The sequence below is a fragment of the Anopheles marshallii genome, chromosome 2 (assembly GCF_943734725.1).
Source record: "Anopheles marshallii chromosome 2, idAnoMarsDA_429_01, whole genome shotgun sequence".
Lineage (NCBI taxonomy): Eukaryota > Metazoa > Arthropoda > Insecta > Diptera > Culicidae > Anopheles > Anopheles marshallii.
The window spans coordinates 81,298,533-81,311,502 of record NC_071326.1 but is presented as its reverse complement, the minus strand read 5'-3'; the positions used below and the strand labels follow the sequence as shown (position 1 = coordinate 81,311,502).

Here is a 12,970-nt window from a genome sequence, read left to right as displayed (position 1 = left end):
TCTACCGTGCTAGGTGTCCGTCCGTGTTAGCCTGTGTAGCGATCTGCCGTGTTGTGCAGGGGGACGGTGCGTCATCTCTAACCGGGGCCGTTGACACATTTGTATCGTCCCTTACAAATCGATCCGTACGTGTGTGCGTTCTCCAGCGAACCGAATCGTACCTCAGCGTCGGATTACTTCTTCTCAAACGTTGACAACCGGTGACATTTTACCGGCGCTCAACAACATGATCTTCCCGACCGTTGACGTCGTCCAGAGCTATCTCTGGCTGGTGTTGCTTTGTGTCGTGCTGTATCTGCTGTGGTTCGTAACCACCACCGGAACACGATACTGGCAGTGCGTCCATTTGCCGTACATCGAGGGGCGCCCCATAGTGGGCAACTTCCTCGATGCGGTACTGATGCGAAAATCTATCTTCGACCTGACGGACGAGCTGTACGTGGATGAACGCGTGCGGGACAGTGCACTGTTCGGCATCAGCAAGCTGATGACTCCCACCCTGGTGCTGCGCGATCCCGAACTCATCAAACAAGTACTAATTAAAGATGCCGCATTCTTCTGCAATCGGTAGGCGCGCGGGGGGGGGGTGGGGGGGGTTGTTTTGTTGGGGTTGTGAGGGTGGAATATCTATGATTGTTCGATCATTCCGACCGATCTCTCGCGTTATTGCAGCTCCATGTGTACCGATCCACATGGTGATCAGATCGGGTACTACAACTTGCTGATGATTAGAAATCCAGCTTGGAAGCAGCTGCGCTCCTACCTTACACCGTCGCTTAGCCTGAGCAAAATTAAACAGATGTACCGGCTGGTCGATCAGGTAAGTCCATTAACGTGGGGGTAGTTTGTTGTTTGGAGGGATTAAGGAACATTGCAAAATGGGGGATGGAGACACCTGGTCTTTTGCTCACTAATCAAAACAGTCTGTCTTGTCACGTTGTAAAGCATCTTTCAGTACTTCGTAGGGATTTTTCATAAATATATTTTAGGAGTTTCATAGAGAATTTTTAAGAAATTCTGATTTTTTCATCTAGCGTTCTTCAAGTAATGGCTGAACATTCCTTTGATAGTCATTAAAGTGTTCCCTTCAAATTGACATTATTGACATTAGGACATATTCTGACAGTTTTTACTGCAATAAATAACATTAAAAATGAAAAACCCTGTATCTACATTCCTCCACGGTTGATTTAATTCGCCGAAGATCAGTGGATCTAATTAGCGTATGGAGAATCTGATGCAGGTTGATGAGTCTGAATGAATCTTTGAACTGAAAGAATGACTCTGAATTTCTATTTCAAAGATTTATAAACCCTCAAAGATTAATGAATCGCTCAAGGATTATGCCTTCAACCGCTGAGATTGTCCGTCATATACACCTCCCCCCTCCCGGTCGTCAGTTGTCAAAAAATGAGCCCAACTACCATTCCGCTTTTCGCCTCCAAGGGACATAATCCACATCTGTTCTGAAGATTCATGAATCTTTTGAGATTCGATTCCAAATTTGACAGACTCCACACTAAAGTTTCTTACAAATGACTTTTCTATAAAGATTCATTAAGTACAACACTAGATCTAATCTTATGTTGAACCTACTAAAGTATATCAGTAAATATCGAAATTTTTATATAAAGCAAACTCAACACCAAGCTAGACAACTTGTTGTTCGTACGAGCTAGATTATCTTGGTGCAGGCAGCTTGCGCTCACTTCGGAAAACAGAACTCTGAGCTAACTTTGTGGCTAATGGTCCAACACTAGTCAGTGATGTTATTCTATATTAATCCCTATAAATATTTTTATACTCGTTTATCTGGAGTTAATTCCTTTACTATTGTTGATACTATTGGATGAATCTGATCGCATCCTTGAACTAAATGAATGAATCTGAATGTCTATTTTAAAGTTTATTGACTCCTCTAACGATTCGTATGGAAGACACCCATATTTTGAATAAGACATTAAGATATTGAGTCTCCTGCCAGTTCAAGCGAAACCCCCTTTATTACCAATCAATTCTAATAATTCACGTAAACCAACATCGGAGTCGAATATAATAGAATTCAGATGTTTAAATACAAGGGACCTCGGAAAGCGAAGTGTTAAATAAAATTACCAATTGATGTCCTTGGATTACACAGTTGTACTGCCTCAAGCACTGCAAAGTTCCACTAAATCACTCACAAACCCCTTACGTTATGTTACGTTACGTTATAGCTGAGTAGTGGTTACTTAGAACGCAAACAAGGCGATTCCGGTCGTGGCGTCAACGGGGCGCATTAGATTAGAGCGATAAGCAATCAATTCGACCCAATAATTCCCACGTGTATCTGAATGCACTAACGATTTTAGACATAAAATGACCTTAATCGGCTCAGAAACATGCACACAACGGTCAGCTGTCACTGAACTTCGGTGGACTTCGGCTTAACTCGTTATCAGCAAAGCAATCGAACAATATAGAATATATCTCAGACATCCCTAATCGTTGCCGAACGGCTGCATTATTGTATCGCACATCAGTTCATTGTGCGGTGGTGCGTCCGGTGATTAAGCCCGGTTCAGTGTGCTCAGTTTTAGTCCATAGCACCATAGCAATCATGCAGCTGGAAGTGTCCGATATTCTCTGCACACTGGTGGCGCTGTTGATCGTTTTGCTCGGCTGGCGAAAGCACAACTACTGGAACCGGGTCGGTGTGCCGTACATTCTTGAAATCCCCGTCATCGGCAACTTTAGTACGATCTTCCTGCAGCGACATTCCAACTTTGAGTATATCCAGCACATCTACCACCACGCCCGTACGCGGGCAAGTGATTTTTTCGGCGTCAACATCTTCACCCGTCCGGCGCTGGTGTTACGAAACCCGGAGCTTATCAAAAAGCTGACATGTACGGATGCGATTCGCTTCACCAATCGGCAGATGTGTGCGGATCGGTTTCACGATACGATCGGGTACTATAATCTGATCATGATACGCGAACCGCACTGGAAGCAGCTGCGTGGTCTGCTCTCACCGTCCGTAACGAGTGCCAAGTTGAAGCGAATGCAACCCCTTATCGAGCAGGTGTCTCCCCAAAGATCTTTCCTTTTACTCTACTGCCTGCGTTGGTATCTCTCGAAAAACTAATACATGCGCGTATGGTTACAGGTTGGTGCAGACATGGTGGCATCACTCGAAGCATTACCGGAACTACGAGCAGGTGTGCGAGAAACGGAATTTAAAGAGCTCTGTGCACGCTTCACCACCGACGTGATTGCGAGCACATTCTTCGGCATGCAGGCCAACTGTCTGAAGGACGAGAATTCCGAGTTTCGTTACTATGGGCGAAAGATCTTCGATTACGGTCCGGCGCGTGGTTTAACGATGGCATCGTTCTTCTTCGCACCGGAGCTTGTGCCTTATCTACGGTTGAAGCTTTTCCCACGCGACACAGAAGCTTTCCTTAAGGCTATCATCGAGCAGGAGATTGCAAGGCGTGAGAAAACTGGTGAAAGTCGGGGAGATTTCATCGATTCCATGATTGCGCTCAAAAATAACAATGCTACGCTGGGTGTTAAGGAGAAAATACGTTAGTAGCTTTACAAGGCAACTGTTGTACACACGAAAGATGCAAATATCAAAGCTTTTCCTTTGTTTTTCCAGCACTCAAAGGTGATATACTTGTGGCACAGGCGGCAACCTTCTATATGGCCAGCTTCGAAACTACCTCCTCGGTTTTATCGTTTGCTCTGTATGAATTAACGCGACACGTAAGTTATGGAAAGATGAATGTTTTAAATTAAAATTGCAGTATTAAAATTCCCCATCCTAAAATTGCAGCCCGAAATTCAATCCCAACTGAGAGAAGAAATACGGCTGATTATCCGTAAATATGGGCAAGATATTCCCTACGAAGCGTATGCCAATGAGATGCCTTACCTTGGCATGGTTATCTCGGAAACCGCTCGACTTTATCCAGTCCTACCCTTCATCGAGCGTAAGTGTACATTGCCAGAAGGTAACACCGGATACAAGCTGGAACCGTTCCACGACTTCATCATTCCCAACCACATGCCAGTGTTGATCCCTATCTATGCAATCCATCGCGACCCAAAGGTAAGAACCCCTTATTAGTTTTAGGAAATCTTTAAACATTTCGTTCTTTCTATCCCATCCAGTATTTCCCCAACCCGGAACGGTTCGATCCGGAACGATTTTCCAAGGAAAACCTGGACCAAATACAACCCTGCACCTACATGCCGTTCGGTGTTGGACCACGCACCTGCCTTGGGTCGCATTTTGGGACGCTGCAAATTAAGATTGCGCTCGTTAAGCTACTCGCCAAGTATCGCATCGATCGATCGTCCTCCACGCCGGCAGTGTTAACGTACCGCAAGAACGCGTTCACGCTGAACTCCAACGAAGGCCTTTACGCGGAACTAGCGGATGATCCGTTGGGAATGTGAATTACACCACAGCATACAGACAGAACAGATCTTCTTGTTGGTGGAATTTTCTATTTTAATGCTATTAAAGCGTAACAACGAGGTGACACGACCGGTTCGAACAGTTTCACCAGAAAGCTACGATCATAACCACATTCCCTCAGGTACAACAGCCGGTCCAGCAAGATTAACGTTTCGATTACCGGTGCAAACTGTTGCCGTATAAGGTAGAACACCTTTAGCTGTTCCAGCTCCACCGCAAAGCGTGCCTCCAGCTCCAATAAACTTTCGTCCGTTAGCGTGACACTTTCCGTTAGTGCAAGCTTGCGAATGGATTTTCTTACGTAGTCCACGAATCCGTTGCACTTGAGCCGTCCGACCTGGTGGGATTTTTTCTCGCCACACTCTAGAAATACAACCTGTAGCAATGCTCGATATTCGAGCTTTTCGCTCGGATTCTCACGATTCGTACAAGCTCTTTCGATCGATTCCGCTGCCAGATTGCGTGCATTGCGCCCAAGGGCCAAGCAGCGTCCCTGCAGATATTTACTCATCGGGAACCCATACCCGGGATTGTCGGGTGCTTTTGTTGGGTTGTAAAACTCATCGACAATGAACTGCTCCTGCATCAGATGGTAACAACAGCCAACGTTACAAATCCCCCGTATCGTTGGGTTTTGATGAAACAAGCGTAGACAGTTCGGCCCGAGATTACCACACGTATGGAGACCGCACAGACAGAAGGTGCTGTGATTGCCCTGGGGAAAGTATCCTGCGGCCAATTCGATCAAGTTTGTGCTGAAATCGATCAGCTGAGTAGCCGTTCTGTACAGTGTGTTTAGTGTGGCTTCCTCCTTGACCAAGTTGCTAAAATACTCATCCTCTTCCAGATTGGACTTCCGGATGGCTTTGGGAATTTTTTTCTGCAAAAAGGAGATTTATAAGAAGCTTTATGAGTTACTCTTTTTATGCACAATCAACCACTACCTTCAGACGCTCGAGACGCTTTTCTGCATTGCTAGTATTCTCCTCCGAACAGTCCACACCGAGCACTTTAATTCCGTGCTCTAGAGCAATTCTCGACGACAGATATCCTTTCCCATCGCCCGCATCGATGACTAAAATATCCTCCAGCTTTGTCGCAGGATCTGCAGACGCCATAGCCGTACAGAGGGACGCCACAGCGGCAGCAGCAACCTCAACCTCGTGACACTTTTTCACATTCATCAATTCCGTCATCTTCAACCGCGTATCCTTACGATGGTCCGATAAAGCTTCTTTAAACTCGTCCAGTGTGAGTGCCAGCTCGTTCGCTTCGCTTCCACCCAACCGATATCGGCGCGTATTATCGACAAATGATCTCACGCCCGGAAATCGAAGCTCTTTCTCGAGCGCTGGTTCGAACTGTCCCCAGAAAAGTTCCTTCGCCTGCAGATAATCATCAACCGTCTGTAGCTCATGCTTTATCGCTTCCGGCACAAACCGTTGCCAGTGCTGCTCCGTGAGATAATCCACCATGTGGCAGTTGATGAATGCCATGTTCGGCTCGAGAAACCGCACGATCGTATCCACCTGCTTCGTGATCCGATCCATCGTGAAGCGCTTAAAACGAAAGATCATTCGTTTGCGTGTACTTAAACGGAACCTTCAGCAGTGCACAGAGTCTTCGAAATTTGTTCCGAATCTGTTGCAAATTGTGTAACAAATCTATGTTCGGATCGTTCGTGTGCGGATACTTTTCCAGCGCTGTCAATATTTCCTGCAGAATGCTGTGGGCCTTCTCGTTCGACGTTGTCTCTGGTTGGGAAGCAATTTCGTTCACAATGCTGGTGTAAAATCCAATTTCTCGTCCAATTTCGGCTCCTTTCTTAAAACCATAATCTTCCGCCTCCTGGACGGATTCCTCCAGTCGACCGTCTGCCAATCCTTGGTCGAAATGTTCACCGATGATACGTTCCTCGGTTAGAAAAATGTCCTCAAACACATCGTTTATATCACCTTCTTCTGCATCTGTTTCCGCACGGTTCAGCTCAATTCCTGAGCTCGTCATAATTCACACGCAATCAGAGAAAAACCGCTTACAGAAACCACGCGATTGCATGTTGCTGGTAAACTTGTAAACAAACACCGGCAGCTGTCAAATGAAACTGAGCCACACACACAGGAAAATGAGCTACAATCACTAGCGCTCGTCGGTCAACAACTCTGCTCAAAAAGTGATAGTTAAAGTTTCTAAAAACCCCACATTGCACTTTTTAAAGGTTTTGTGACATTAATTTAAGGAAATAATTACAACTGAAACAAAACTCAACCAAAAACCCACTTTGTTATACGTAGGGCCGTGCGCTCAGTTTGAAGCTGTGCTACGTTCCAGAAATTACCAACTGTCAAAACTACCCCTATAGGGTCGCGTTTTCAGTGTGTTTTCCTTTTTGTTGAGCACCGCAACAAAAATCGATCCACAAAGCAGTGCCGACGACTGCTGCAAACTGTTTTGATTTCGGTGGAATTGCAGTGCATTTCCCACGTGCAGTCCGTGTACCTTTGGCCACCACATTCCGTCATGTTTGGGAGCAGTGTTTGAGAGCAATCTAATCAACACGGTTGCTATCGAAAGTGATAAGAGCGAAAAAAAGGTATGGTGTTGATAGTGAGGTTGAAAAATTGATAAAATTAAGCTGACTACAACAGGCGAAACAGCGCCACACATACGGTGATTTAATCGATGCCATCAATTGCAAGTCAATCGGGTCCGTTCAGTGTGGTTCTGGTGCGATTTACATAAGACAACGTTCGCCGAAAGAACCGAATTTCGACAAATCAGCACCCCATCCGCAACCAGAAACCCCTACGCGTCACAGAATGGCAAAATATTATGAAAGCGCTACCATCTATAACTATTCCTGGGATCAAGTAACGCAGGGCTTTTGGAACCGGTACCCAAATCCGTACAGGTAAGAAAGTGCTCCTCTCGGTGCACCATTTCACCATTCACCGTCATGATTTCGTATTTCAAGAACACTCATCGCTGTTCAGTCGGATGATGTTCCGCTAGCGCGGTGGTCAAAAAATAGCTGCAATTTAGGTTGCCGCACTCTCATTACCATGATTTGCAATCGTAGCCAACTGCGATCCGCAGCATGCTTTCCCATCGAGACACACTACACACGGGTACGCGCTACCATCACTACCAACACACAATCATTATGTAATGCGTAGGCGCGCACACTGCGATCGTGAGTTATTCGCTACATCTCATACTTCCGACACGCGGTGCATGGATGTGTGTTTTGTGTGCCGGTTGTAACACGTTTTAATCCCTCTCGTTTTGTGTTCTATTTTTATGTTACCACACACGCGACCCTGCGTCTCCATCGACACACCCAACCCTCGGGGATGCCGCTGCATTATTGCCGGGACGCTTGTTGACATATGTGTTGCTGCAACGCTCATTGCACGCTACGCTACAGCTCGCACGTACTCTCGGAGGATACGGTCTGCCGGGAGATACGGAATGGTAAGCTGCACAGCAAACGGCTCCTAACCAAGACGAACCACGTACCGAAATGGGGCGAACGATTCTTCAAAGCTAAGTCGGTGAACATCGTGGAGGAATCGGTGGTAGACCCAAAGGAAAGGACACTCGTGACGTACACCAGAAACATTGGCTTTAACAAAATAATGGTAAGACTCCAACCGGATAAACTCTCTCCCAACCGTTCCTCCTAACTCTTCTTTTTCCCTTCGTCCCGTTGCAGAGCGTGGTAGAAAAGGTCGTGTACAAATCGCTCCCGGATCAGCCCGGCAAAACCATCGCGATCCGATCGGCCTGGATCGATTCGTCCGTGTACGGGTTCGGTACCGCCATACGTGCGTTCGGGTTGGAGCGGTTCAAGAAAAATTGCGCCAAAACGGTAAACGGTTTTAACTACGTCCTGCAGCATATGTTCCCAAACAATCCGGTCGCACTAGTGGCGGTCGCAGCCGCCAACAAAGACTACCAGGGTTCAAAGGCACAGAAGCTGCGCGAAGCGGCAAAGCACGCGTCCGACCACGTGAAGGCACAGGCCGAACATCTGGTACAGAACCTATCCGTCAAGGGCTAGAAGGCGGGTGGGAAGAAGGAGACAACGGGCACAGAATGACTTGGCTGGCTCCTTTCGTACCGATCACCGCTCATCCTACGCGCGCCGTTCGTACAACCGGACGGACATGTAATTCCAACTTTAGTATGCGTGCATGTCCATTGGCGCGGTACCGCTGTACCCTAAGAACTGTGTTAATGAGGCAGAGATAGAAGAGTTTACAAAATAGTCATAAATGAGGCGACCTCGACATTGCTCTGCCCCTGGTATGTGCGTGCGTGCGTGTGTGTGAGATACCAAATCTTTATCTACCCTCCCTAGTTATCCCGAAGGCCTTAAGGCAACCAGATTCATCTTACTTCTATCCCGCTTCTAGCAGTATTGTATCGTGGTGATCGTGTGGCCTTTCCCAATGCTCGCAGGCTGGTCCATGACGCTTTATGCCACACGAGAGACACCAGCTCACCAACCGGTCCAACGGAGCTGGGTTGGAAATTGTGCAATCGACCTCCATATTAAACGATCTATTCGATTTGTTGATCATTCCACGTGATTGTGATGATGTGCTGTGCGGCACACACACACGATCAGTTCCACTAGCACCTTGCAAAGTCTTAAGAAGGATCGAACAGCGGAACCTACTCTGTTGTTGCCTGCCTGCCTGCCTGCCGCTATAGGGAGATAGAGAAAGCAAACAAAAGATACTATTAAAGTTAGTTAATGATTAGGCGCAAGAAGCAGGCCATTGGACAGAAAAGGTGCCACACTTGGGGGATTCCCTGGAAATGTGTGAGTGTTTGTGAAAAGTTAGATTAGTGGGCAGGTTCATAGTTGGTAAACGAAATAGAATATTCAATTGTAAACGCTACATAATAAATTCAATTTAAATTAAAACAGCTTATGTGCATTTTTTATGAAATATCTAAAATCTATCCAAAAATCTAGCTCTAAATTTCATTATTTTCCTATTTTGTAAAATTATTCTAAAATAAAATAGTGCAATTCACTAATTACAGTTTTGAAAGGAGCTGTATGTACCTTCCGAAGGTGTTCCGTGTTTTAACTGTTTCAATCAATTTAAGGACGTGAACCGTTCTATTATAGTAATAATAGTTAGTCAAAACACACTGCTCGTCTCTTTGTCCTTTTTTTTATTTTGGAAAACATTTCCTCTTGTATAATTCTGCTGCTGGTCACGATATGCAGTAAAACGTGTCTCGATCCCCGGGTTTGAAATTGGAAATAACACAAAAAGCCAACAATTGTACACATAGCGCCACGTCCTGCGAATGTTACTGTTTTTTGAAGCTCTTGAGAATTGGATAGATGTTTTCAAATGCATCGTAGATCTCTTGCCGCACTTTGGCACCGGTGAGCACAACTTTGCCGGACACGAAAATTAACAGTACGATACGCGGTTTCACCATACGGTAAATGAGCCCGGGGAACAGCTCTGGTTCGTACGAGCTGAACCGTCCGTGCGTCAGCACCAAACCTTCGAGCCGAATCGGAAACCGTACGTCACAGCTGCCGACCATGTTTTGTACTTTAAAGTCAAGGAATTTGGCCTGCAAAGGGAGAAACGTATTAATGCACCCGGTTCAGTTCCTTACATTTCCCGCAACGGAGCTACATACCGTAAAGCCGAGCTTCTGTATGATACGTGCGTATTTGCGTGCGGCGAGCCGGGAATCGTCTTCACTTTTCGCCCCGGTACAAACCATCTTGCCGGACGAAAAAATCAGTGCTGTGGTGCGCGGTTCCCGAATGCGCATAATTACTGCGGCGAAACGTTTCGGATTGTACTCGGCGTTACGGGCGTGTAGGGCTATCTTTTTGAGATCGAGCTTGCAGCTTAAGTTCACCGTCGAGACGATGTTTTGCAGCTGGGGCAGAATGGCCGGTTCGCTCGGTGTCATCGGCGTCATCGGTGTAGCGGGACCCATCGTTTGGTGTATGTTTACACTGCCGATGTTTTCTGGATCCCGGACGCTGCCACCGCTGCCCTGCGTTTGGCTGGGTGTTGCTGCTGCTTTCGATTCCGTCATCGGTACCATGGGTGACATTAAGCTTTGCTGCGGAAATTAAACATTCAGAAATTAGCAAGCTTTCGGGTAGCGTTTGCTTTGCAAACGCAATGCTTACCGGCGTCTGTGGTTGGATCATGTTCTGCGGTGTGGAAAAACTGGGCGCATACGTATGCATGCTCTTGCCGGACGATGCACCGATAGCCGGCATTGTGTAGTTGCTAGAGCTAAGGCCACCCATCGGTGTCATGTGCGGCATGGATTGTTGCTGCTGATAGGCATGGGGGAGAATCTGCTGATCCTCTTCCGGCTGGTGCAACGGTGTCCCGATGCTAGGGATTGAAAATCCCGGACTAGGTAGCATCTGATCCATGTTTGTGCTTAGTGCTATAGTACCGCGATAAACGGGAATATCACCAGCACACCGGGTTTGACTACTTAAGCCTCACGTTCTTCACTTCGAATACCTTTTACCAGTCCGTTTTTAGCGTGCATACACAAATTTCACACTAATTGCACTTCCAAAAACAGCAAAATATTGTTCCAAACCCTGCCTGGCTGCCAGATTGCGTCGCTGCGTCCAATTGTTTTTTTAGCTTTTCTGGAAAACACTTTTGACAGTTCAATTGTAGGACAGACATTTGACCGTATGACAGTTTTGCATCTCTGCACAGTGGGCGATGCCGATGCAAAAATTTAAAAATTCAATATTTTAATGAAAAAAACCAGTAAAACATTGTTACGCAAAATAAAATATTAATAGAAACTCATTCGTATTCAGTTTATAAAATATTAGCTTCATTTCATTCCTTGATGTTACCTAACATTCTGTTTTTTTTTCATTCTCAAAGTTATATCAAGTGATTTAAACTACGTAAACATAATTACTTCGCATTAACAAATTTATGTTTTTATAAAATTAAGTTTAAAAGAAGCTAGAAAGGAATAATTAATCTTTTTATTCACTAACGTAAATTGACCCATTGAATCCAAAAAGAATATAATCCGATCCAGATCAGCAGACGCATCGCTGAAAACATTATTATCAAATACCACACTAAACTTACCATATGAAATAACCATTCAAACACCAAACAATACAAATAACATACATAGTAGTGTTCACCAAAGAAAAAAACTTTACTCCCAAGGATAAACACAAATGTACAGAGTTTCACAGCACTAAATCTGACAATAGACGTTAATCTTAAAGAAAACACAACAAATTGCTTGTTTCGTTTTGTGATTTTGGGTTTTTGTCTTTTTTTTGTATCCACTTTTGTTCTCCTGTTCCTTCCTTTGTCCTTTGTTTGTCTTTCACACTATCGGATTTAAATGATATTTAAAAAAAACACAATAATGTCGCTGTTAACTATTTTCCACATCTTTGTTTGATTTGATTCTGGTTTATAATACTAAAATGATACACGTTTAATTCATTCAATCGCATAAGAAAGAGAGTACGGGGAGAGCTTGTTTCAATGTTGAATTGATACCTTTTTATCTCTTTTTTTTTGTTTGTTTTTGTTTATTCTTTGTTCAAGTTTAGCTTTCGTATTCGTACAAGTCACTGTAGTTTTATCCTCTAAACGATCATCCAAGTGATTAAGTTACGAGCTGGATTGTGTGTATTTGTGTGTCCCACTTTCTCTCTCTGTACGTGCTAACACTTTTCGTCCAAACGTCCAAAAATCCCAACTTGGAATGCCTTACGCACCACAAAACTGTTTCGCGCACAGGAAGTTAGTTTCTTACTAGTTTCTAAAATATATAAAGTTGCAACTGTAGCCAAGCTGTCGATTTGCTGATTCGGTTGTTTTTTTCCCCTTCATTACGCCTCTCTGAAATCTTTCTTCGCACGGTGAGAAGCTGTGTGTTCCGAGTGTGTTTTTCTTTGCAAGTAGTTTTGTTTTAGTTTAATACTGTCATGAACATGTTTTGTTTGCGGCTTTACTAAGTGTTGGCGTTTGTGTATACCTTCCTTATTGCCAGTTGATGCAGTAGTCAGTAGTGAACAACTGTTAACAATAGCCACTGGTAGCGCACTAACAGTTTCGTTTTTATTCTCAAAAAGGACAAACTTTTATATGGAAAAAGGACTGGAATAGCAGAGTGTGCTTGTGTGTGTGTATGAGGGTGGAGGATAATAGTAATTGTAGCGATAGTAAAAGAAATCCACACGGTACTAGCCCTTTCAACAAGACAGAACACAATACAAGAGGAGGCAAGAAACTATGCAAGAGAGGCACAAACAACACGGTGTCTCGATATAGATGCCCGTTAGCTTCTTTCACGCAAGGGAAAGGATATCACGTTATGAAAGGTATCAATAGAAACAACTCTAACGATATACAAAAGCATAAAGGATAATTTAAAAAAAAAACGAAACTACGCAAAGAGTAGTAGTAGAGAGTGCTCTTCAGCTGTTTATTA

The 12,970-nt window shown here is 44.7% G+C and overlaps 5 protein-coding genes across 5 annotated transcripts; 2 read left to right on the top strand and 3 right to left on the bottom strand.

Annotated features, from left to right (window-relative positions):
- The first annotated feature begins 226 nt into the window (after positions 1-226).
- On the top strand, positions 227-4,446 carry LOC128718678 (cytochrome P450 6g1-like). Its single transcript, XM_053812298.1, has 6 exons — positions 227-567; positions 673-820; positions 3,149-3,569; positions 3,644-3,750; positions 3,821-4,096; positions 4,159-4,446. The coding sequence occupies exons 1-6, from the start codon at positions 227-229 to the stop codon at positions 4,444-4,446; spliced, it is 1,581 nt and encodes a 526-aa protein (XP_053668273.1).
- A 50-nt stretch (positions 4,447-4,496) lies between these two features.
- LOC128707760 (probable methyltransferase-like protein 25) lies at positions 4,497-6,045 on the bottom strand. The gene is made up of 2 exons (XM_053802719.1): positions 5,413-6,045; positions 4,497-5,348 (listed from the first exon to the last, which is right to left on the bottom strand). Exons 1-2 carry the CDS (start codon positions 6,043-6,045, stop codon positions 4,497-4,499), a joined length of 1,485 nt encoding a protein of 494 aa, XP_053658694.1.
- Positions 6,029-6,475, bottom strand: LOC128707761 (protein LTO1 homolog). Its single transcript, XM_053802720.1, has one exon. It carries the CDS (start codon positions 6,473-6,475, stop codon positions 6,029-6,031), a length of 447 nt encoding a protein of 148 aa, XP_053658695.1.
- An 812-nt stretch (positions 6,476-7,287) lies between these two features.
- LOC128707310 (protein preli-like) lies at positions 7,288-8,531 on the top strand. The gene is made up of 3 exons (XM_053802262.1): positions 7,288-7,379; positions 7,896-8,109; positions 8,184-8,531. Exons 1-3 carry the CDS (start codon positions 7,288-7,290, stop codon positions 8,529-8,531), a joined length of 654 nt encoding a protein of 217 aa, XP_053658237.1.
- Positions 8,532-9,802: 1,271 nt separating this feature from the next.
- Positions 9,803-10,910, bottom strand: LOC128707994 (uncharacterized). Its single transcript, XM_053802950.1, has 3 exons — positions 10,656-10,910; positions 10,148-10,585; positions 9,803-10,078 (listed from the first exon to the last, which is right to left on the bottom strand). Exons 1-3 carry the CDS (start codon positions 10,908-10,910, stop codon positions 9,803-9,805), a joined length of 969 nt encoding a protein of 322 aa, XP_053658925.1.
- Positions 10,911-12,970: the final 2,060 nt, after the last annotated feature.

Bases quoted from the DNA above. Each gene is read 5' to 3' on its own strand.
- LOC128707761 (XM_053802720.1), bottom strand. From the start codon at position 6,475: ATGACGAGCTCAGGAATTGAGCTGAACCGTGCGGAAACAGATGCAGAA.
- LOC128707760 (XM_053802719.1), bottom strand. From the start codon at position 6,045: ATGATCTTTCGTTTTAAGCGCTTCACGATGGATCGGATCACGAAGCAG. The intron at 5,349-5,412 runs GTAGTGGTTGAT...TCCTTTTTGCAG, and splicing joins AGCGTCTCGAGCGTCTGAAG to AAAAAAATTCCCAAAGCCAT.
- LOC128707310 (XM_053802262.1), top strand. From the start codon at position 7,288: ATGGCAAAATATTATGAAAGCGCTACCATCTATAACTATTCCTGGGAT. The intron at 7,380-7,895 runs GTAAGAAAGTGC...GCTACGCTACAG, and splicing joins CGGTACCCAAATCCGTACAG to CTCGCACGTACTCTCGGAGG. The intron at 8,110-8,183 runs GTAAGACTCCAA...GTCCCGTTGCAG, and splicing joins TTGGCTTTAACAAAATAATG to AGCGTGGTAGAAAAGGTCGT.
- LOC128718678 (XM_053812298.1), top strand. From the start codon at position 227: ATGATCTTCCCGACCGTTGACGTCGTCCAGAGCTATCTCTGGCTGGTG. The intron at 821-3,148 runs GTAAGTCCATTA...GTATGGTTACAG, and splicing joins TGTACCGGCTGGTCGATCAG to GTTGGTGCAGACATGGTGGC. The intron at 3,570-3,643 runs GTTAGTAGCTTT...TTGTTTTTCCAG, and splicing joins GGGTGTTAAGGAGAAAATAC to CACTCAAAGGTGATATACTT.
- LOC128707994 (XM_053802950.1), bottom strand. From the start codon at position 10,910: ATGGATCAGATGCTACCTAGTCCGGGATTTTCAATCCCTAGCATCGGG. The intron at 10,586-10,655 runs GTAAGCATTGCG...TAATTTCCGCAG, and splicing joins TGATCCAACCACAGACGCCG to CAAAGCTTAATGTCACCCAT. The intron at 10,079-10,147 runs GTATGTAGCTCC...CTCCCTTTGCAG, and splicing joins TACAGAAGCTCGGCTTTACG to GCCAAATTCCTTGACTTTAA.